The 24,071-nt window shown below is 40.5% G+C and overlaps 1 protein-coding gene across 6 annotated transcripts in view; it reads right to left on the reverse strand.

The window, feature by feature from the left end:
* The window catches only part of DNAJC27 (DnaJ heat shock protein family (Hsp40) member C27), a 36,850-nt gene that overhangs the window by 9,787 nt on the left and 2,992 nt on the right, over positions 1-24,071 (reverse strand). For 5 of the 6 annotated variants that reach the window (XM_033176450.1, XM_033176448.1, XM_033176452.1 and 2 more), the window contains exons 2-5: positions 14,031-14,113; positions 10,235-10,304; positions 4,406-4,570; positions 3,629-3,751 (exon numbers count right to left, since the gene is read on the reverse strand). In XM_033176450.1, the coding sequence (XP_033032341.1) occupies positions 3,629-3,751; positions 4,406-4,570; positions 10,235-10,304; positions 14,031-14,113 (441 nt within the window). Of the gene's footprint in view, positions 1-888; positions 1,077-3,628; positions 3,752-4,405; positions 4,571-10,234; positions 10,305-14,030; positions 14,114-24,071 lie in introns of all 6 variants that reach the window. The other variant, XM_033176451.1, reaches the window with a different exon arrangement.

A 24,071-nucleotide genomic window follows, 5' to 3' on the forward strand; every position in this document is an offset into this window, starting at 1 on the left:
TAATTATTACTGAATAATACTCATTTACCACACTACAGCTACTTTTAAATGGACATATCTCCTCTTCTCCTAATTTCTTTAAAAATCTTTTCCTCTTCTTTTTTGGATTCTTCTACAGTTCTTGTTATCTTCTAAAATTTTTAGCTTTCTTTCAGACTCTTCTTTCTTATCTCTAGTATTAGCTAATCAACCTGGTAACCTAACAAGAAGCCTTGACGTCTGAAAAGGGGTGTCAAAGGAATACCACTAGAGACCAAGACACAAGATGTATTAGCTTGGTTTTAGTCTATCCTAATATTGTTCTCTCTGTTAACAGTATCAACCAGATAAAACCAAGTTACTTCCTGACATAAAATGTCTATTAAGTAGATAGGAAATAAAGAAAATATTTATTAAATTGAACCAACAGGAAAGCACTACTTTTAAGTACTTACTTTTAGAATACTGTAATTATTCTCTTCTTGTCTTTTTTTTTTTTTTTTTAACAGACTAATTTATCCATTAGTTCTATCCAGGATGTATCTAAAAAGATACAAGTCACATAAAAGGGATCACAGTTCACGGATGTTTGCTAGCTATGTGTCAGTAAGATTGTCTTCTAGCCTATGAGTTAGCCTGAAATATGAGTATTCATAGATTTCTGAAGGCACAAGGATTCATTCATCACACACATGGTTATAGAAGACAAGCCATGGTGTGGGCTACAGAATACTAGGATTGAGACCAAAGCCTGTTGAAATTTCATGTCTTGAGTTCCAACCATGACAGAGTAATGAATACTGGACTAGATCTCCTGCCATCAATTACTATTGAACTGGAAAAAAAACTGTTGGCAGTAGACAACAGCAAGTGCAAGACCATTCCCTGAGAGATAAGCCCCACAATCACCTGGTTGTCTACTTGGAGTCCATTTCCTGACCACGTCACAGAGAGCTGGAGTCTGAGCAGACACGTCTCATTGCGCTGAGGAGGTAGCTAGAATCTGCAAAGCAGGCCATTGGAGAGGAGAGAGCTGTGCAGAGCTGGGCACCAAGTCCACATAGGGGTCTCTCATGAGTCTGTGGCCAAAGGCTGGGCTATATATGCATAGGGTGAGATCACTCAAGGCTTACCAGGTAACAGCTGCTATGGGGTTGAGAACAAAACCAATATCCTGAGTTCTAGTGGTGCTAGAGAAAGAGCTATCCTGGAAATAGTATGGTTTAGAGCCTTGTCAGAGTGGAGATATTGCCTTAACCCCTTATTAATTGCTACCACCTACTGAGGCACCACAGAAAGGCTGTGCCCTAAAAATTATAGACTCATCCTAACAAAACCTAAAACCAAGAGCTGACAAGATCTGGAAAAGAGACAGAATTTGGAAGCTGAGTCCTGCCAAATTAGAAGGGCTTGGGAAACACTTTGAGCTTTCTTCAAATCCTTGCTATTAAGGCAAAAAAAAAAAAAAAAAAACCAAGTCAACACAAGTTCATTGTAATTTGCCAATAATTAAACTGCCTCCTGAGGAATCAAAAGTCAACACTAAACACTCTTCAATCAAGAATCAACAGTCTTCTGAGGAAGATAAAAGAATCTAGAGTCTCTACAATGTGTTATCCACAATGTCTGGTGTTCAATCAAAAACCACTATTCATACAAAGAAACATGAAAATGTGATCCATAGTCAGGAAAAAAAAGTAGTAAATAGAAACTGAACCCAAGATGGTTCAAATGTTGGACTTCGCAGACAAAGACTGTAAAACAGCCATTATAAATATTTCAAAGAGGTAAAGAAAAATACATTCAAAGAAGTAAAGGAAAATATACTCTTAATGAGTGAGCAGACAATCTAATAGAGAACTGAGAACTATACTGGGAACCAAATGCAAATTCTAGAGCTTAAAACTTTCCTCGGTGAGTTTAACAGTAGATTGTCAGTGGTGAAGTAAAATCAACAGAGACTATGCAATCTGAAAAATGCAGAAAAAAATAGAATAAAAATAAATATAGCCTCAGGGACTCTGGGACAAAATCAAATGGTCTAATATACATGTAATTGGAGGCCAAGAAGGTAAAGAGAGCCAGAATGTGGCCAAAAAAAATCTGAAGAAATAATAGTAAAACAAAAACAAAACAAAAAACTTCCCAAATTTGATGAAAAACACCTACCTACCAATCTTAGAAACTCAGTAAATCCCAAATAGAATAAAAATGAAGAGAATCACATCTTGGCACATCATATTCTAACTGCTGAAAACCAAAGAAAAGAGAAACTCTTGAAAGCAGCCAGAGAGAAGAAAGGGCACATTAGGCACAGAGATTAATAAGAGTCAGAATGAGTACTAACATCTCATGAAACACAATGGAGGCCAGAAGAGAATGGACCAGCATCTTTAAAGTGCTGAAAAAAATTTCATTTCTAACAATTACGTCCCTTGGACAAATGACTTTACTACCCTTAGATGCTGTCATATATGAAATAATAACAATACCTGCCATACATTGTTGTTATAAGTCTCCATGTGATGAAACGTATAACTTCTCCAGAATGGTAAAGTACTATTCAAACGGTTAGGTATCATTATTATACACATACAGGCACAAATTCACATTGCTCCATGTACTCAAAAGAATAGAAAGCATGGCAAACCAGCATCAACTTTATTTCATCTTGAAATAGAAAATACTTTTGCTTAATTCAGCCTGTCAGCCAAGGAAGAAATCTGTCTTCTAGTAGGAGGAGTGACATCTTGTGAGAAGGAAATTCAGCATAAAAGATTAAGTACAATCCCACTCAACAATTAAGAACAACTCTTCACAGTGTAACTACATTATTTGAAATGCTAAAAATTCCCAAAATATCAGATATATTCATAAGAAGAAAAATACATTATTCATGCTACCACTTACCTCCAAATGTATCTATAATTAAGGGCTGACTTTATAAGTTACTGTTTTAAATAGCCTATTTCCCTTAAAATTACTCAAGATGACTAGGTTTTTTTAAAGTGGCCATCTATTCAGGTTGCAATGTGAGTGTCTCCCTCTATTTCTTGCTTGATTGGCGAGGCCTTATTTTTGTGTGACTGGCTGGAGTCTATACTGAGAGTCTCCTATTCTCTAACTGTACCCCTGAGGGCTACAATATAGGATTATACGAGCTGTGGCAAGGCAATTTTGCCACAGTAATGCTTCTATTTGATTATGCATATAAATGTAATACCATTAGCCAAAGGTGGCTTTGAAGAAAATCTCTGTCCTGCTTAAGCAGTGTATAATAACTGTTGTTAAACTTGATGATCTTCAGAATCACCTGGAGAGCTTTTTCAAAATATAGCTTCCTGGGCTCCATTGCAACATAAGCTTCCAGCAGGTCTGGAGCCCAGAAGTATATATATTGAAGAATTTCCTCAGGTAATTCTGATGATCAGCTAAGTCTCATCTAAAACAGACAGCAAGCAGATCACTCATTCTCATTCTCTCTTCCTTTCTCTCCCCCTTTCTTTATTTCTATCTCACTAGATTCTTTGAAAAGAAAGAGCTTATTCTAATGAGAAATTCCTATTATTTTTTTGCTTCCTATAATTTAAACTAAAAATTGGCACAGTGGCCTTGACACAAACCTTAAAACGACAAAATGCTAGCTTACCTGGAACATCTCATTAATGCCTTCTCCAGTTTGTGCTGAAGTTTCAAAGTACAGGAACCCTTTGCTTTCAGCCCAAAGACGTCCTTCACTTTCATCTACACAGCGGTGTTTGGTACAATCAATCTGAAATAGAAGGGGCCGGGGGACAGAGAGAAGATTACAACCTTGTCCTACTAGAATGGACCCAGTGAGGGTCTTTGTCAATCCTTTACTAAGGCAAGGCTATTCTTAGTAAACGTCTGCACTAGTATGTAAAATTACCAGGACCAAAGGGACAGAAACAAAACCTAATATTGAATGTAGACTGATATTCTATGGCAATAGGATGAGCGCCTGTTGCTGCAATGTCCCACCTGATCCCTTGGGAAAATAGCTGTTACTCAGTTCTGTGAAAGTTGGTTTCATGATATCTGCCATACCCTTGCGGCCACAGTCTGCTTTTCACACCTCTCCATAGTCCACATCACCTAATTAATGCCCCTACTCCAGTCGGGTCAGAGCGTGATTATTAGGACCCATTGCTCCCGCTCAGTCACAAACATCCTTCCCCAAGTATGGCACCAGAAAAAAAAAAAAAAAAAAAAAGCACACAAATCTTGATATAGCAGGTTTTAGGTTGCTGTGCTGTTTTCTTTTTGTCTTAGGGATGTTATGTTTTGAAAGGTTATTGATTCCCATATTATACAATAAGGAATTTTTCTTTTCTTTTTGTTTCCCAACACTCAAAGCTCCACTCTTCCCCTAGAAACCTGAACACACCATTTCCAGAGGGGTTACCTTGTTGGCACAAACTACAAATATAATATTTTCCATGTTTCCATGAGGTCCAAGCTCTTGCTTCATTTCTGCCAGCCATGCATCAAGGGCATCAAAGGAGTCTTTCTGCCCAACATCATAGACCAGTATCACACCCTGTGTGTCCTTGTAAAACTCATTTCGAACCTTCAAATAAAAGGACAGATACACAAAACATAGTTTTTGTGATGTTATAAGAATACATCTCATAGTCATTAACCTGGCAAAGTGTGTTCTCTTGTGTATTCTTAGTGTTTGCTATTGCATCTGTTTCTACTGGTCTTTAGAGGATTTTTTATAGAATCAAAGTAACATCATTCTAAAAATGTATTAGTATAGAAAGGACCTACAATGGAAAACAATAGCCTCCTGCCCCACCCCGTCCCACCTCCAGTTCCACTCTCTAGAGGAAATCAGTCTTTAATTATTAGTAGACCTTAAAAGAACACCAATTATATAAAGTTCTTCTTAGGAAGAATTAGGAAGATGAGTGAGCAATTCAACAGAACTTCAGGCAAAAATGACACAAGTGTCAGCAATGGGTACAGCCATTTATAAATCAATCCCAAAGCTGGCTTCCCCCAGGGTGCTAGACAGAGCTTCCCTGACTCTCGGTTCTGCACACCAACTTTAGAATTCCAAACTCAGAGCCTCAGTGCAATACAATGGAAAAGAAAAGAGCACAGGCTCTGGAGTCAGACAGATCTGGGTTCACACTTACTTACTAGGTGTGTGATCTTGGGCAAGTCACTTAACCTCTCTGCGTCTCAGTTTCCTCATCTGTAAAATGGGGATACTACTACTTACTTCACAGGGTTATATGAAGGTTAAATAAGATAATGCAGGCAAAGTACTTAGCATAGTGCCTGAAAAACAACGTCTATTTAACACCCTTCCCTTCCTTCCTTGCATCCATTCTCTGGGCTTCATTCCAAATCCAGGAAGAAGCAGCATGAAGTATGGGCATACTCAAACATTAGGGCCAGAGAGAGGTTAACTGGGTGAGGAGCAGCATTGCCAGACAGGGTTTCCGGGACAAAGTTCCAGAAAGAACTCTGACAGAGGCCATATATTATACGTTCTTTTCACAACATTCCCAAATGTACTCAGACCCACACAGGCTATGTAGTATAAGAAATGAAAACATGTTATACATATCAGGTAGGGTTTCTGGGCATAGGCAGGGATCTGCACCAAGGATATTAAGTGCTCCTATTTGTTTACAGAAAACTAAGAAGCTATCCCCTAAAGTTAAAACCAACAAAATCAGAAAGAACTGAAGATGACGAAGCCACCAGTCCCCTTCCTCAGTACTCATGGTCCTTGGCCCTTCTACAGCAGTAACAATGGGCTCTCTCTTCTTTCCTAAAACTCTCGCTGCCTTGGCTCCCATACACCACATTCCCTAGGCTCTTAAATTCTCTTTCACCAACTCCTCTTCTCTCTATTGCTCCCACTCCAGATCACCACCAAAATCCCCCAAATCCTGTCCTGGGCCCTCTTCCTGTCTTTTTGAATCCTTCCTCCCAAATCAGCAACATCAACCACTTGTACAGTTTCAACTGTGAGAATCTCCAAGATGGGTGGGCCCTCTCCTCTGAGGTTCCAGACTTGCATTTCTAATTAGCACCAGATTCTTCCAGCTGAATGTCCTGTTGGAATCTCAAATTCAATATGCACACAGGAAATCCTTCAACTTCTTCCTTCTTAAACTACTCTCCAAAGTTCCAACTTTCTCAAACGATGTTAAAAGTTTCTGATCAGTCCTCCACCAACCTTCAGAGTCTTATCCTCCCACTATCCCCGACCTTCAAACTGGGTAATCTCTCATTCCCCAAACCTGCCCCATGCCTTTCTAATTCCATCTGGAAACAGACACCTCTTTATCTTTAATTGTTCAAGCCCTGGCTATAATGCTGTATCTCTCATGCAGCTTTCTCTGTCCCATTCCTCACCATCCAGCCCCCTACTCCTGCAAAACAGAATGTAATCTCTACGTCCCCTGGAGTACCATACGGTTTTGTATTTCTAATAGTGCTATCACTTCCTGCCCAGTTTTACAGTTAGTAGCATATCCAGCTGTCTTCCCTCCTACACTAGAAAAAATGTGAAGACATGCATCTTCATGTATCCACCTTTGTGTCACCCACAGGGCCTAGCAAAGACAGGCACACCTCACTTTATTGCACAGTATGTACATATTGTGTTTTTTTACAAAGTGAAGATTTGTGGCAACCCCAAGTCAAGCAAGTCTATCGGTGCCATTTTTCCACAGTGTGTGTTCACTTTATGTGTGTGTCACATTTTGGTAACACTTATAATACTTCAAACTTCATCATTATGTCTGTTATGACGATCTGTGATCAGTGATATCTGTTACTATTTTAAGTGTTTTGGGGTACCACGAACCTATAAGATCATTTAAGACAGCAAACTTAATAAATGTTGTATATATTCTGACTGTTCCACCAAATGGCTGTTGCCCCATCTCTCTTCCATTCCTTGGGCCTTCTTATTCCATGAAACAAAACAATATTGAAAGTAGGTTAATTAATAACAATACAATGGCCTCTAAGTGTTCAAGTAAAAGGAAGAGTCACATATCTCTCATTTTAAATCAAAATCTTGAAATGATTAAGCTTAGTGAGGAAGGCATTTCGAAAAATGGCCAAAAGCTGGGCCTTCTGTACCAAATTAAAAGTGCTACTCTTGTAAACACATGAATGATAAGAAAGTGAGACAGCATATTGCTGATATGGAGAAAGCGTTAGTGGTCTGGATAGAAGTCCAAACCAGCCTCAACTTCTCTTAAGCCAAAACCTAATGCACAAGTCTCTAACTCTCTTCATTTCCAAGAAGGCTGAGAGAGATGAGGAAGCTGCAGAGGAAAAGTTGGAAGCTAGCAGTAGTTGGTTCATGAGGTTTAAGGAAAGAAGCCATCTTCGCAACATAAAAGGGCAACATGAAGCAGCATGTGCTGATGTAGTGCTGCAAATTATTCAAAATATCTAGCTAAGATCATTGATGAAGGTGGCTAATCTAAGCAATAGATTTTCAATGTAGATGAAACAGCCTTGGAATAGATAGATCTAATGTAAGAAGACGGTATCTAGGACTTTCAAGGCTAGAGTGGAAAAGTCAATGCCTGGCTTCAAAAGCTTCAAAGGACAGGTTGACTCTCTTGTTATGGGCTAACTGAGCTACTAGGGGCTAAATGAGCTGATGCTCATTTGCCATAATGAAAATCCTAGGGCCCTTAAGAATTATGCTAAATCTACTCTGCCCGTGCTCTATAAATAGAACAGTAAGGTCTGGATGACAGCACACCTGTTTAAGCGCAGTTTACTGAATATTTTAAGCCCACTATTGAGACCTACTACTCAGAAAAAAAGATTCCTTTCGAAATATTATTGCTCATTCACAATGCACTTAGTTACCCAAGAGCTCTGATGGAGATGTACAAGGAGATTAAAGCTGTTTTTACTATGCCTGCTAACACAACATCCATTCTGCAATCCATGGATCAAGGAATAATTTTGACTTTGAAGTCTTACTGTTTAAGAAATACATTTTGCAAGGCTATAGCTTCCATAGTGATTCAATTTGCATGGCAAAGCTTCTGGAAAGCATTCACCATTCTAGATACCATTAAGAACATTCGTGATTCAGGGGAGAGGTCAAAGTATCAACCTTAACAAGAATTTGGAAGTTGAATCCAACCCTTGCAGATAACTTTGGAGAAGTTCAAGACATCAGTGGAGGAAGTAACTGCAGATGTGGTGGAAACAGGAAGAAAACTAGAATTAGAAGTAGGGCCTGAAGATGTGACTGAATTACTGCAGTCTCACAGTAAAAAATAAATAAGGAATTGCTTCATATCAATGAGCAAAGAAAGTGGTTTCTTGAGATGGAATCTACTCCTAGTGAAGATGCTATGAACATTGTTGAAATGACAACCAAGAATTTAGAATATTACATAAACTTAGTTGATAAAGCAGCAGCAGAGTTTAACTGAATTGACTCAAATTTTGAATGAAGTTCTAATGTGGGTGAAAATGCTGTCAAATAGCATTGCATGGTACAGAGAAATCTTTCATGAAAGGAGGAGTCAATCAATGTCACAAACTTTATTGTTGTCTTATTTTAAGAAACTGCCACATCAACCACCACCCTGATCAGTCAGCAGCCATCATCACTGAGGCAGCCTCTGATCACAATGGAATCAAACCAGAAATCAGTAACAGAAAGATAACAGGAAAATCTCCTAACACTTGGAAACTAAACAACACACTTTTTTTCTTTTGTTTTTGTGTGTGTATGTGTGTGTGTGTGTGTGTGTGTGTGTGTTTTTTTGAGACGGAGTTTCACTCTTTTTGCCCAGGCTGGAGTGCAATGGCATGATCTCGGCTCACCACAACCTCCGCCTCCCGGATTCAAGTGATTCTCCTGCCTCAGCCTCCCGAGTAACTGGGATTACATGCATGTGCCACCACGCCTGGCTAATTTTGTATTTTAGTAGAGATGGGGTTTCTCCATGTTGGTCAGGCTGGTCTTGAACTCCCGACCTCAGGTGATCCACCCGCCTCGGCCTCCCAAAGTGCTGGGATTACAGGCGTGAGCCACCGTGCCCAGCATTTTTTTGTGTTTTTTTGTTTGTTTGTTTTTGAATAACACACTTTCTTTTTCGAAATGGAGTTTTACTCTTTCACCCAGGCTGGAGTGAAGTGGCACGATTTTGGATCCCTGCAACCTCCGCCTGTTCAAGTGATTCTCCTGCCTCAGCCTCCTGAGAAGCTGGGATTACAGGGATGCACCATCACGTCTGGCTCATTTTTGTATTTTTAATAGAGACAAGGTTTCACCATGTTGGCCAGGCTGGTCTCGAATTCCTGACCTCAGGTAATCCACCCTTCTTGGCCCCCCAAAGTGCTGGGATTACAGGTGTGAGCTACCGTGCCCGGCCTGAATAACACACTTCTAAATAACTCATGCGTCAAACACAAAGTCTCAAGGGAAATTAAAGAAATACATTGAACTGAATGAAAATGAAAATGCAACATCTCAGAATTTGTGGGACACAAAGCTGTGCTGAGAGGGAAATATGAAGCATTAAATGAATTTATTAAAAAAGGAAAAAGTCTCAAATCAATAATCTAAGATCCCATCTCAAGAATCTAAAACAAAAAGAGCAAAATGAGCTTAAAGTAAGCAGAGAGAAGGAAATGATGAAGATAAGGGCAGAAGTGAAACAGCCAAACCAGAAAAGAGCAAAAAACCTCCTTAGGAAAAATGAAAAAGCCCAAGGAAGGAAAAACAAAAGAGAATGGTCGTGAGATTCATGTGGGGATTACTTAGAGCTGGCAAACAGATGAAAATAAACCAAGTAGTTGCTTTAGCTTCTTCTCTGGAAAGAATGCAGATGACTAGGCATGAATAGGAACGATCACTCCAGTACTCTGCTGTCAAAGAAGTCACATCACTGAATTCTTAAGTCCAAGCATAAATGTAATTTTTTTTTTCCCACATTTTAGGCTAACGTATGAGGTAAAAAGCAAAAGTCCTCTGAAAGTCAAAATGTCTTATCGAAATGTTTGAAATACTGGCAATGAAATTTCCTACCACTATTTAACAGGATAACCTAAAAGATCAACAGGTGTCTATTAACTTAAGGCTCTGAAAGCAAGCCACGATCAAGCTAAAATTACGCAATTTTACACATGATATCAATATTGGTTGTTTCATATAATTCGGGATCTCTCCCTAAACCACCACCAATACTGGATATAGGTTTTGTCAAAAAGGCTTTCTTACCTCATAGAAGAAGGGATGTCCAGCCATATCAAAGATGTTCACTTTGATTTCTCTGTCTCTGACGTGTACCCTGAAATGTTCAAATGGAAACAATCCCAAAGAAAGTCATGGTTTCTCCATTTACCTTAATATCATTTATAAATTTCAAAAGGGTATGTGTACGCAATTTATGAAGCTTTCTTAGTGCCTCTTCTTCATTCCAGATCATCTTTACAACAGCAGTCAGCAACCTGACAGATGATCCTGCTTTCTTATCCCAAGAACACTGAACCCACATGCAGTAGGCATTCTCAATTACTTCACTTTCACCTTTACCTCTAGAAACTTTGGTCCACCGCTCCCAACCAACAAAGGGTAGCTATTACTATGGTATTAAGAAAAATTGATTTGGGATAAGTAGGAGCAAGATGAAGGAAAATGAAAACTTTTATTTCACTTAGAGACATCTTAATTACCACTGGTTATATTTGGTTATCACACAGTAGAATAACAAAGATGTATATTAATCATGTCTGTTTAATTTTCTTGTGATCTTTACTTGAGCAAGAGCAATAGTGAATTTGTTTTCAGATATCTGGAAATAAAGAACAAAACCAAAGGGGAAACAGTAACTATTCATATTAGAATTAACTACCATTAACATCATAGCATATTTGCTTCCAGTCTTTTTTTTTCATGAAAAATCACCATTGGAAAATGATAAAAGAACATTAGAAATAATTTAAACACTAAAGAAAAACACAAGGATGAATGTTTAAAAGTTATTCCAGGTCGGGTGCGGTGGCTCAAGCCTGTAATCTCAGAACTTTGGGAGGCCAAGACGAGTGGATCACGAGGTCAGGAGATTGAGACCATCCTGGCTAACACAGTGAAACCCCGTCTCTACTAAAAAATACAAAAAACTAGCCAGGCGAGGTGGCGGGCGCCTGTAGTCCCAGCTACTTGGGAGGCTGAGGCAGGAGAATGGCGTGAACCCGGGAGGTAGAGCTTGCAGTAAGCTGAGATCCGGCCACTGTACTCCAGCCTGGGCGACAGAGCGAGACTCCGTCTCAAAAAAAAAAAAAAAAAAGAAAAGAAAAGTTATTCCAGGCCAATAGGTAGAGAGGGAGAGAGATGTAGTGAAATGACCTGTCTATATTCCCTCCCTGATTCCAGCCATCTCTGAGGCCCAGCTGCATCCTTGTCACTAGATTATATGAACTGATTAATATCCTTTTTCTTTTATTTTGCTTAAGTTGGTTTGAAATAGGTTTCTGTCAATTATATTCTCCTGACTCATCATGGGACAAACATCCCTTCCAAAAAAATTTCTGCCAGAAACAAAATAGTCTGTTGAATATACCACGGTCCTATGGCATAATACGGTAATTCTCACATCTTAGATAAATAAACTAGCTACTTATATGAATTCAGAACAGAACTATCCTAAATAGGATGTCCTACTACATCACTGATGAAATCCTATGCTTTGAGTAGGAAAGAGGAAAAAAAACTAGAAAGCAAGCTGAATTTCAGGCTGGATGCACTGGCTCATGCCTGTAATCCTAGCACTTTGGGAGGCCGAGGCAGACGGATCACGAGGTCAGGAGTTTGAGACCAGCCTGGGCAACATGGTGAAACCGTGTCTCTACTAAGAATACAAAAATTAGCTGGGTGTGGTGGCATGTGCCTGTAATCCCAGCAACTCGGGAGGCTGAGACAGGAGAACTGCTTAAACCCGGGAGGCGGAGGTTGCAGCGAGCTGAGGTTGCAGTGAGCTGAGACTGCACCACTGCACTCCAGCCTGGGCGACAAGAGCGAAACTCTGTTTCAGGGTGGGGAGAATAAAAAGAATGTGAATTTCATTTTTATTTTTATTTATTTTTGAGAAGGAGTCTCATTCTGCTGCCCAGGCTGAAGTGTAGTGGTATAATCTTGGCTTACTGCAACCTCCGCCTCCCAGGTTCAAGTGATTTTCCCACCTCAGCCTCCCAAGTAGTTGGAATTATAGGCACCTGCTACCACATCTGGCTAATTTTTGTATTTTTAGTAGAGACGAGGTTTCACCATGTTAGCCAGGCCGGTGTCGAACTCCTGGTCTCAGGTGATCCGCCCACCTTGGCCTCCCAAAGTGCTGGGATTACAGGCGTGAGCCATGGTGCCAAGCCAGAAATGTGAATTTCAAATGAAGAGCTTCGTACATTTCACTGCCAAGAGCTACAATTTTCATTCCTTAAAGAAAATTTGCAGAAATACCCTCTGCTGCTGTCAGTTGAAAAATGGTGCTATAATGAACATTACACAGAACTCTTGAGTTTTACTTTACCGTTTACTGGGGCCACTTTAAATAGCCATGAAAGACACATCTGAACTTTACTCCACTCTTCACCTAATTGACATTCTGCTAGCTATATGTCACGACTTTAGTCTACCTTCTTTGCCCTCATAGTCTAATCTGGCAAACTTCCTCTTTAGATGTATCTATCTTACCTAACAATAAATATTTGTTGAGTACCTATTAGGTATAAGCACTATGCCAGGCACTTGGAGAAAATTTATACTAACACATTTTCAGGGAGTTTATAATCTAGGAGACATTAAACATATACAAATAATAACAATACAAGGCAATTTTTGATAAGTACCATAAATAGCATAGAGAACTTTAGGATTTCTGTCATTTGCAACCAAAAAGAGTCCTGACCAATAAAGGACATGTTTAGAAGACCTTATGGGAACAGGAGAATGTTTATATCTTGGAGAAATTGGCAGGGGTGTTCCAAGTGGACAGGCTGGATAATGATGCTGAGGTAGGAAGTCTGAGGGTAGCAGTTCAGTGTGGATGGAAAGTAAAGTGTGTAACAGAACAGAGAAAAGGGGGAAGGCCAGAATGGGGCCAAGACAGTGAACACCTGAGATTTCATATTTAGGGAGTATGCTACCTACCCCAATTCTACTGTATGGCTATTTCCTGCTAATTACATCCAACTCTTCAAGCTCAACCCTCTCCTGACGCATCGCCAGATAAATCCCCAATTAGACCCAACTTTACTTTTACCTGTTCATTTTTTTTTTTTCTTTTTTTGGGATGGAGTCTCACTGTTGCCCAGGCTGGAGTGCAATGGCACGGTCTCAGCTCACTGCAACCTCTGCCTCCCAGGTTCAAGTGATTCTCCTGCCTCAGCCTCTTGAGTAGCTGGGACTACAGATGTGTGCTACCACACCTGGCTAATTTTTGTATTTTTCTTAGAGACAGGGTTTCACTATGTTGGTCAGGCTGGTCTTGAACTCCTGACCTCGTGATCCGCCCACCTCGGCCTCCCAAAGTGCTGGGATTACAGGTATGAGCCACCGTGTCTGGCCCATTTTTGCTGGATTCTAATAGCTATGAAGATCATAAACCAATAAAAAAAGTTCTCTGGTAGAAAATGTTTCACACAATATTTACAGACTTTTTAGAGAGAATATTTCAAAACGCTCTAAAAACACACCTGCTAGAAGGACCTGCTAATATAAAAACATGTTTCCTGGAAAGTTACACCTGCCATTTAGGCTTTGTGTTGACGTCTTCGTCGTTGTAGCCTATACCTAACATGAGGCCTGGCGAATGGGATGTGCTCAATACCAATACATGGGCTGAATGAAAGATATGATCACTAGATACCTTTAAAGGTCTCCTATTCCTATCTTTCCCAACTTATCTTCAAAGTCTCCATTTCAAGATTACCTACACAAGTGCACCAATGCAAATATAGATCATTTTGGAAAGTTCTGAACTTCTATGTAACTTACAAACCCAGGGGAACAATATACTTACTTTGTAACTCCATAGTCAATTCCAATTGTTGCCAGGTATTTAGACACAAATCTTTTCTCACAGTATCGCTTTATAATACAGCTCTAAAAAGGTAAAAAATATAGGCATTTAGTAAATATACAGTGAGAACATATACATAATAAGTATATTTCTTCATTATGGTTCCTCCATTCATCACCATGAAAAAGCATTTTCAAAAGACGAAAGTGGTGGGGCGTGGTGGCTCACACCTGTAATCTCAGCACTTTCGGAGGCTGAGGAGGGGGGATCACCTCAGGTCACAAGTTCAAGATTAGCCTGGCCAACATGGCGAAACCCCATCTCTACAAAGATATAAAAATTAGCTGGGCATGGTGGCAGGCACCTGTAATCCCAGCTACTCGGGAGGCTGAGGCAGGAGAATTGTGTAAACCTGGGAGGCAGAGGTTGCAGTGAGCTGAGATTGCTACCACTGCACTCCAGCCTGGGCGGTAAGAGTGAACTCTGTCTTAAAAAAAAAAAAAAGACAAAACTGTAAGATAACTGAAACAAGTGTTAAAAGATTTTAAGAAAAATTATTTTTAAATTCTTCCCTTATTACTAAATACGCATATGTTTTCAGTTGAGTTCTCAATCCTGTGCTCTTTTCTTTTGAAGATATCTTCTATACTTATGCTTTCAGTGATACCTGTCTAGCCTTGACCTCACAGCCAAGACGAGATCCACATCTCCAAATATCTATTAGATTAGTTTCTTTTTTTTTTGAGCCTAGGAGGAGAGGCTGCAGTGAACCACGATGATGCCACTGCACTCCAGCCTGGGTGGCAGAGGGAGACACTGTCTCAAAAAGAGAAACAAAAATTTCCTGTTAAATCAATTGAATTGGGTTTGTACTACTTGCAGTAAAAAGTACTCACTTCACAGAGTATTGCACATACTTCTAGAGTTTGCTTTTCTCTCTTAGCAATAACAAATTATGGTTCCCAAGTTAACTTTAAAATAGCTCTACTCACTTTTTTATGGTTGCACAATAGTCTGTGATACACAAATATTCCCTCCTTTTCATTGTTTGCTAATTACTTTGTCATTTGTTTTGATTTGCCGTTTGAGCCAACGATTAATTACTAAGGCATTCCTTAATTTTTAACTTTAAAATGCTTTACCTGTATTATCATCCTATATTTTCCAAATGCTTTAAAATAAGTAAGTACGTGTTACTTTTACAACTAAGGCAAAATAATAAGTTTTTTAAAAAGTTACACTTAAAACTTTTACCCATCTAGAATTTATTTATATATATATTTTTAGTAGAGATAGGGTTTCACCATGTTGGCCAGGATGGTCTCGATCTCCTGACCTCGTGATCTGCCTGCCTCGGCCTCCCAAAGTGCTGGAATTACAGGCATGAGTCACCGTGCCCAGCCTAGAATTTATTTTTGAGAAAGGAATGTAATAGGAATCGAACCTACTCTCAAATAGTACATAGTTGTTCCAGCAATATTTACTAAATGGTCTCTATTTTCCCATACTTTTACTACATTTGTTGTAAGCTGAATTTCCTTATGTATTTGTGTTTATTACTGGACTCTACCCTGTTCCACCGATGTCTCCATTTTCCTTCCCAATACCAATGGGGAAAGTTTGGTAGCTTGAAAAAAAAATTTTTTTTAAATTAAACAATCATTTCATTGCTTGAGTACATAAGACAAATTTATATGACCAGGACAGAGGCTACAGATGACTCATTTCCAATTGGGAGGGAGGACTCACTTGGTCTTACAATATTGAGCCAAAGGGTGACTCCAGCTCTCTATCAGAATCAGACGGAATTTAGCATCCTTATATCCTTTCTGTTCATTTCAAGATGCTTTCGAACAACAACTACTTCTTAATTAAATGGTAGAGATCTTCAGGGAGATCAGGAGCAAGTCCCTTCTTGGACTTAAGAATTCTTAAGATGCTGCTGCCTGTCACAAAACGTACTTGAGTCTCTCAAGAACCACACTTGAAAAGGGAATCATGTTTTAACTTCCAACACCAAACATGTGAATGTGATGATGTCAAGACTCAGGTAACATGGCATAGTTTCCTATTTGTAACATGGGAGTCTACTTTTACACATCACAGAAACCAACATGGGAATGCATGCAAAAAGCTCTCAGACCCAACACTAAGGAAAACCTTTCTGGTGGAAATTGTGAACGCTGAAAAACCATCATCACCGTGAAAAAAAAATTTTTCTTCTTTTTAGAGACAGTCTCGCTCTGTCCCCAAGCTGGAGTGCAGTGGCAAGATCTTGGCTCACTGCAACCTCGGCCTCCCAGGTTCAAGCAATTCTCCTGCCTCAGCCTCCCAAGTAGCTGGGACTACAGGCATGTGCCACCATGCCTGGCTAATTTTTTGTATTTTAGTGGAGATGAGGTTTCACCGCGTTGCCCAGGCTGGTCTCAAACTCCTGAGCTCAGGCAATCCGCCTGCCTTGGCCTCCCAAAGTGTTAGAATTACAGGCATTAGCCACTGTGCCCAGCCTGAAAAATATTTTAACAAGGCTGATACAGTTAGTCTTCTCTCATTTCTCTTTTTTTCCCAAAAAATTTTCTTTGTTGTTTTCACATTAATTTTTCAAAAAGACTTTAGTAGTCTTGTATTATGTTCTGGAAAAAAAAAAAAAAACTCTTATTGATGTTTTCACTGGAATTGAATTTCATTTGTAGGTTGAGTAATTCACATCTATACAATATTGCATAATCCTATCTAAGGAAAAAGTATATGTTTCCATTTGCCTAAGTAATTTATGTCTCTTCGTAGAGTTTGAAACTTGTCTTCATATAGGTGCTGCCTATTTCATGTTGTTTAAACCTAGGCATTTTATTTTTGTTGTAACTGTAAATTAAAATTGTTTTTCAATTACACATTTGGAATGTGTAATTCCACTATAATTCCAATATAATTCTGAATATAATTTGGACACAATAAAGTTAGTAATTTGTGGGTATTAATTTGCTTTATTGAATTTTCATGTTTCTAATAGTTTTTCAGTTCTCTTTAGGTTTCCAGGTAAACAATCGCATTATTAGCAAATAATGTTAATTTTACCTTCTCTTTTCTAATATTTTTGTATTTTCTTACTCTTGTCTAATTGCACTGGCTAATAAAACTAGAAAAATGTTAAATAGATGTGGTGACACCGGGCATTCTGAGCTGCTTCTAATGTTGCATCATTAGACACTGTCCGGAGCCGTGAGGCTCGGAAATTGCCGCGGCCTCTGTTGCTTAAGCTCTGCATTGTGGAGACAAGATGGCGCACTTCCTGGTTCTTCATCATCAACTTTACCCGCGCGCGCGAACTTTTCCCGCCCGCGCGTAGATAACCTCCCGCGCCCGGGAAAGACTAAGTCTACCGAGCATGCGTCTGGTGACGTCTCTCATTATTCCCCTCCCCTCCTGCTCTGAGCCCTTCCTCTTCCCTGCCAGCCTATATAAGGCATTACACCACCGCCATTAAATGAGACTTGATCAGAATACTGTCTTGTCTCCATTTCTTGTGTCTCTTGTCTCTCTAAATTCCCACCCCCTCCTCCAAGGTCTGTGTTAATGATCCCGCTGGTCGGGACATGTGGCGCCCAAACGCGGGGCTTGGATACGAGGGAACTGCGTGAGGAAGAGGGCGCATAGAAAGGCCGGCGACTAAAGTGAAAGAAAAATCCCTCCGACCGTCGTGGGAGCCTGCTGCTTCGGAGTTGAGGGTAAGTTACGCGCCCAAAATGACAAGAATTAAGCCAGCATCAAATCTACGTAGGGCAATTAAAAGAGGCTTTAAAGACACGGGGAGTAAAGGTTAAAAGTGGTGACTTATTTAGATTTTTTGATTTTGTAAAAGACACCTGCCCTTGGTTCCCGCAAGAGGGGACCATTGACATAAAGAGGTGGCGTAGAGTGGGAGATTGCTTTCAAGATTATTATAATACTTTTGGACCAGAAAAAGTTCCAGTGACAGCCTTTTGTTATTGGAATCTAATCAGAGACCTAATAGATAAAAAGGAGGCCGATCCACAAATAATGGCTGCGGTCACCCACTGAGGAATTTTACAAGTCAGTTCTCAGACCGACCTCAGGAGCCCCCCGCCAGACAAAGAAGTAGACCTTATTTCTCTTGAAAGTGATGACGAGGGGACCAAGGCTCTTTCGGTTAGAGACAAAATGATGCTAGGCGTACAAAAGCCTAAAAAATATCCAGTTCTACATACATCACCAAAAGATAAAAGTGACAATCCTGGCCCCTCAGATGTAAATTGGGACAACTTAGAGGAAGAAGCAGCTAGATATCATAATCCTGATTGGCCCCCTCTTTCTCCTCGCATCCGCCTCCCTATAACGGAACGCCTGGTGCCTCTGCACCCGACGTAATGGCGGTGGTTAATCCGAAAGAGGAACTCAAAGAAAAAATCGCTCAACTTGAAGAGCAGATAAAGTTAGAAGAATTGCATCAGTCACTAATCATTAGGCTGCAAAAGTTAAAAACAGGAAATGAGAGGGTAACAAATTCAGAGAGTATGGGAGGCTTCCCTCGCCCGCCTCAGCGGCCCGGACAACATGTCCCAAAAGGGAAGTTTTCTACTAGCCGAGACACGGAGTCCTCCGATAAAGATATCTTCCCAGTAACTGAAACTGTAGATGGACAGGGTCAGGCCTGGAGGCATCATAATGGATTTGATTTTACTGTTATAAAAGTTAAAAACTGCTGTTTCTCAATATGGAGCTACTGCTCCCTATACTCTTGCTATAGTAGAGTCTGTGGCCGATAACTGGCTTACTCCAACAGATTGGAACACACTAGTTAGAGCAGTTCTTTCAGGGGGAGATCATTTGATTTGGAAATCGGAGTTTTTTGAAAATTGCAGAGACACAGCCAAAAGAAACCAACAGGCAGGAAACGGTTGGGACTTTGATATGTTAACTGGCTGTGGTAATTATTCCAACACTGATGCGCAGATGCAATACGACCCTGGATTATTCTCACAAATCCAGGCGGCGGCTACAAAAGCCTGGAGGAAACTCCCTGTTAAAGGCGACCCAGGAGCTTCACTCACTGGAGTCAAGCAGGGACCTGATGAGCCGTTCGCAGATTTTGTCCATAGGCTCATGACAACCGCAGGAAGGATTTTTGGTAATGCCGAGGCGGGGGTAGATTATGTTAAACAATTGGCTTATGAAAATGCCAATCCAGCTTGTCAGGCAGCAATCCGTCCTTATAGAAAGAAACAGATTTGACTGGATATATCCGCCTCTGTTCAGACATTGGACCCTCCTATCAACAGGGTTTGGCAATGGCCGCAGCCTTTAGCGGACAAACCGTAAAAGACTTCCTTGATAAAAAAACAGAGAAAAAGGAGGGTGTTTTAAATGTGGCAAAAGAGGACATTTTGCAAAAGATTGCCGCGGGGATTCAAATAAAAACTCTGAAGCAAAGGTTCCAGGCCTTTGCCCAAGGTGTAAAAGAGGAAAACATTGGGCTAATGAATGTAAATCTAAAACTGACAATCAGGGAAATCCTTTACCCTCCCAACAGGGAAACGGGATGAGGGGCCAGCCCCAGGCCCCGAAACAAGCTTATGGGGCGGTCAGCTTTGTTCCGGCCAGCAACAACAATCCATTTCAAGACTTAGTAGAGCAACCCCAGGAAGTGCAGGACTGGACCTCTGTTCCACCTCCCACACAGTATTAACACCTGAGATGGGAGCACAAGCCTTGGCACTGGAATATATGGGCCTTTGCCTCCTGATACCTTTGGATTGATCCTGGGAAGAAGTAGTGTCACTATGAAAGGTCTACAAGTTTTCCCAGGAGTAATCGATAACGACTATACTGGCGAAATTAAAATAATGGCCAGGGCTGTTGACAATATTATTACTGTCCCTCAAGGGGATAGAATAGCACAATTAGTCCTACTGCCTCTAATTAAAACAACTAATAAAGTCCAGCACTCTAACAGAGGAAAGGGAGGTTTTGGATCATCAAATATATATTGGGTACAGCCAATCACTAATCAAAAGCCCTCCCTGACCTTGTGGCTAGATGGTAAGTTGTTTACAGGATTAATAGATACAGGGGCTGATGTAACCATCATTAGACAAGAGGACTGGCCCTCTCACTGGCCTACCACAGAAACTTTCACTAACTTAAGAGGAATTGGACAAAGTAGTAATCCCAAACAAAGCTCTAAATACCTTACCTGGAAAGACAAAGAAAATAACTCAGGTCTCATTAAACCATTTGTTATCCCTCAACTGCCTGTTAATCTCTGGGGACGGGACCTACTCTCCCAGATGAAAATTTTGATGTGCAGCCCCAATGATATAGTTGCTGCACAAATGTTAGCTCAGGGTTATAGCCCCGGAAAAGGACTGGGAAAAAAGGAAAACGGTATTCGACAGCCTATTCCAGCCTTAGGACAATCTAACACAAAAGGGTTTGGAAATTTTTAACTTCGGCCATTGACATGCCTGTACCCCAAAAGTGCGCTGACCCCATAACATGGAAGTCGGATGAGCCTGTTTGGGTTGATCAATGGCCTTTAGTTAATGAAAAGCTAATTGCAGCCCAACAGTTAGTACAGGAACAGCTAATGGCAGGGCATATTGCGGAGAGTAACTCTCCCTGGAATACACCCATATTTGTCATCAGGAAAAAGTCCGGTAAGTGGAGACTATTACAAGATTTAAGGGCAGTAAACGCTACTATGGTCCTCATGGGTGCCTTACAGCCCGGGCTACCTTCTCCGGTAGCGATCCCTCAAGGATATTTTAAAATTATCATAGACCTGAAAGATTGCTTTTTTACGATTCCCCTTCATCCCACTGATCAAAAACGATTCGCCTTTAGCTTGCCAGCTATAAATTTTAAAGAACCAATGAAGCGATACCAATGGAAAGTGTTGCCTCAAGGTATGGCCAACAGCCCCACCTTGTGTCAAAAATATGTGGCTACAGCCATACACTCAGTTAGAGAGACATGGAAACAAATATACATTATACATTACATGGATGATATCCTCATAGCAGGAAAAATGGGAGAACAAGTTCTACAGTGTTTTGCACAACTCAGACAAGAGCTAACCACTGCGGGGTTACACATAGCTCCAGAAAAAATACAATTACAAGACCCTTATACATATTTGGGTTTTCAAATAAATGGACCTAAGATTACTAATCAAAAGGCAGTTATCCGTAAAGATAGGTTACATACCCTCAATGATTTCCAAAAACTCCTTGGAGACATTAATTGGCTCCGGCCATACTTAAAACTTACCACGGGAGAGTTAAAACCTTTATTCGACACCCTAAAAGGTGACCCCAACCCTAAGTCCTTTAGGTCATTGTCAAAAGAGGCGCTTTTATCACTCCATAAAGTAGAGGCGGCTATTGCTGAACAATTTGTCACCAGCATAGACTATTCACAGCCATTAACCTTTTTAATATTTCACACAACACTAACACCTACTGGTTTATTCTGGCAAGATAACCCTATTATGTGGGTCCACTTGCCTTCATCTCCCAAAAAGGTATTACTCCCCTATTATGATGCCATAGCAGACTTAATTATTCTAGGAAGAGACAATAGCAAAAATACTTTGGAATTGAACCTTCTACGATCATACAACCTTATTCTAAGCCACAAATCCATTGGCTAATGCAAAACACTGAGACGTGGCCGATTGCTTGCGCTTCTTACGCTGGTAACTTGGATAACCATTACCCACCAAATAAGCTTATCCAATTTTGTAAGCTGCATGCTTTTGTCTTCCCTCATATCACCAGTAAAACACCCTTAGACAATGCCTTATTAGTATTCACTGATGGGTCCTCCACAGGGACTGCTGCATATACCTTTGCAGACACCACTGTTAACTTCAAAACCAGTCATACGTCAGCTCAACTAGTGGAGTTGCAGGCCCTAATCGCAGTGCTGTCAGCCTTCCCTAATCAGGCCCTTAATATTTATACTGACAGTGCATATTTAGCTCACTCAATACCTTTACTTGAAACCGTAGCACAAATCAAACATGTGTCAGACACAGCCAAACTATTTTTACAATGCCAGCGAGTAATACATAACAGATCAACACCTTTTTTCATTGGACATATTAGAGCTCATTCAGGATTGCCAGGACCTCTATCCCAAGGCAACCAAGTGGCTGACTTTGCAACCAAGACTGTAGCTACAACTATAGATACAAATTTGAATCAAGCACAGACCGCTCACGCTTTACACCACCTTAATGCTCAAACCCTAAGATTAATGTTTAAAATAACTAGGGAACAAGCTAGACAAATTGTTAAACAATGCCAGACATGTATAACTTATCTGCCAGTCCCTCACTTAGGAGTAAACCCAAGAGGACTAGTTCCCAATATGATCTGGCAAATGGATGTCACCCATTATTCAGAGTTTGGTAATTTAAAATACATCCATGTATGTATAGATACATTTAGTGGATTTATATTAGCCACCCTACAAACAGGTGAAGCTACCAAACATGTAATAGCCCATTTACTACACTGTTTTTCTGTAATTGGAAAACCTAAACAATTAAAAACAGATAATGGTCCTGGCTATACATCTAAAGGTTTCCAAGACTTTTGCCTAAAATTACAAATAAAACATACTACTGGTATCCCATATAATCCTCAAGGACAAGGAATCGTTGAAAGAGCTCACTTATCCTTAAAAACTACCATTGAAAAGATAAAGAAGGGGGAATGGTACCCTACTAAGGGCACCCCTAGAAATATTCTTAATCACACACTCTTTATTTTGAATTTTTTAAATTTAGATGAGCTGAATAAATCAGCGGCTGATCGATTTTGGCATTCTGACTCTAAAAAACAATTTGCCATGGTTAAGTGGAAAGACCCATTAGACAACACATGGCATGGTCCAGACCCAGTGTTAATTTGGGGAAGAGGCTCCGTTTGTGTTTTTTCCCAAAATCATGACGCAGCCAGATGGCTACCAGAGCGATTGGTAAAACAGGTACCTAACAATAACCAACCCAGGGAATAACTCTCTCCCTGAGAGTACCTTTCTTTCCTTACAAAGATGAACTCCAATTACAAACTCCTTTGGATTCTCGTGCTGACTTGCAAGGCATTCCAAGTTCATGCCGGTTTTGGTGATCCACGTGAAGCTCTTATGATCATACAACAACGACATGGTAAGCCTTGTGATTGCGCTGGGGGATATTTCGCCAGCCCACCTAATCCTTATATCACAACTGTATCTTGCTCCTCTCACACAGCATACCTGCCGTCTAATTCCCTTAAGTGGAGGTGTGTATTAACCCGAGAATATCTAGTGGAGGGGATAACATAACCTGCCCTTGTACCACATTTTGGGACTCTATACACAGCTCCTGTTTCACCGCTTATCAGAAATGTACCTCTGGCGGTAAAACATACTACACTGCTACCTTAACAAGTACTAGAGACCCTACTATAGGGGCCAGCAATGTCCCTACAGTATTAGGAAATACCAACAACCTCATATCAGCTGGCTGTACTGGTACGGTAGGGCAGCCTGTCTGCTGGAATGTTAACCCCCCTCTTCATATCTCTGATGGAGGAGGACCACAAGACAAGGCCCGAGAAATTATGGTACACAAAAAACTTGAGGAATTGCAAAAGTCCTTGTACCCGGAAATTTATTACCACCCCTTGGCCTTGCCCAAAACTCGAGGGAGAGAAAAAATTGATGCCCAGACTTTTGACCTCCTCACTGTTACACATAGTCTGCTCAATAATTCCAACTCTGGTCTAGCCAGTGATTGCTGGCTGTGCTTACCATTGGGAGATCCTGTTCCTCTTGCCATACCCAGTAATGACTCAAGCTATACACCCAATACTTCCTGCGCCATCATTCCTCCCCTTCGAGTACAGCCCCTCGAATTCTCTAACTCCTCTTGTATCTACTCTCCGCCTCTCAACAATTCCTACGACATTGACGTAGGCATAGCTGAGTTTACTAATTGCCCTATTATCACTAATGTTTCTCATTCGCTGTGCG

The sequence above is a fragment of the Trachypithecus francoisi genome, unplaced genomic scaffold (assembly GCF_009764315.1).
Source record: "Trachypithecus francoisi isolate TF-2019V2 unplaced genomic scaffold, Tfra_2.0 Lachesis_group17, whole genome shotgun sequence".
Lineage (NCBI taxonomy): Eukaryota > Metazoa > Chordata > Mammalia > Primates > Cercopithecidae > Trachypithecus > Trachypithecus francoisi.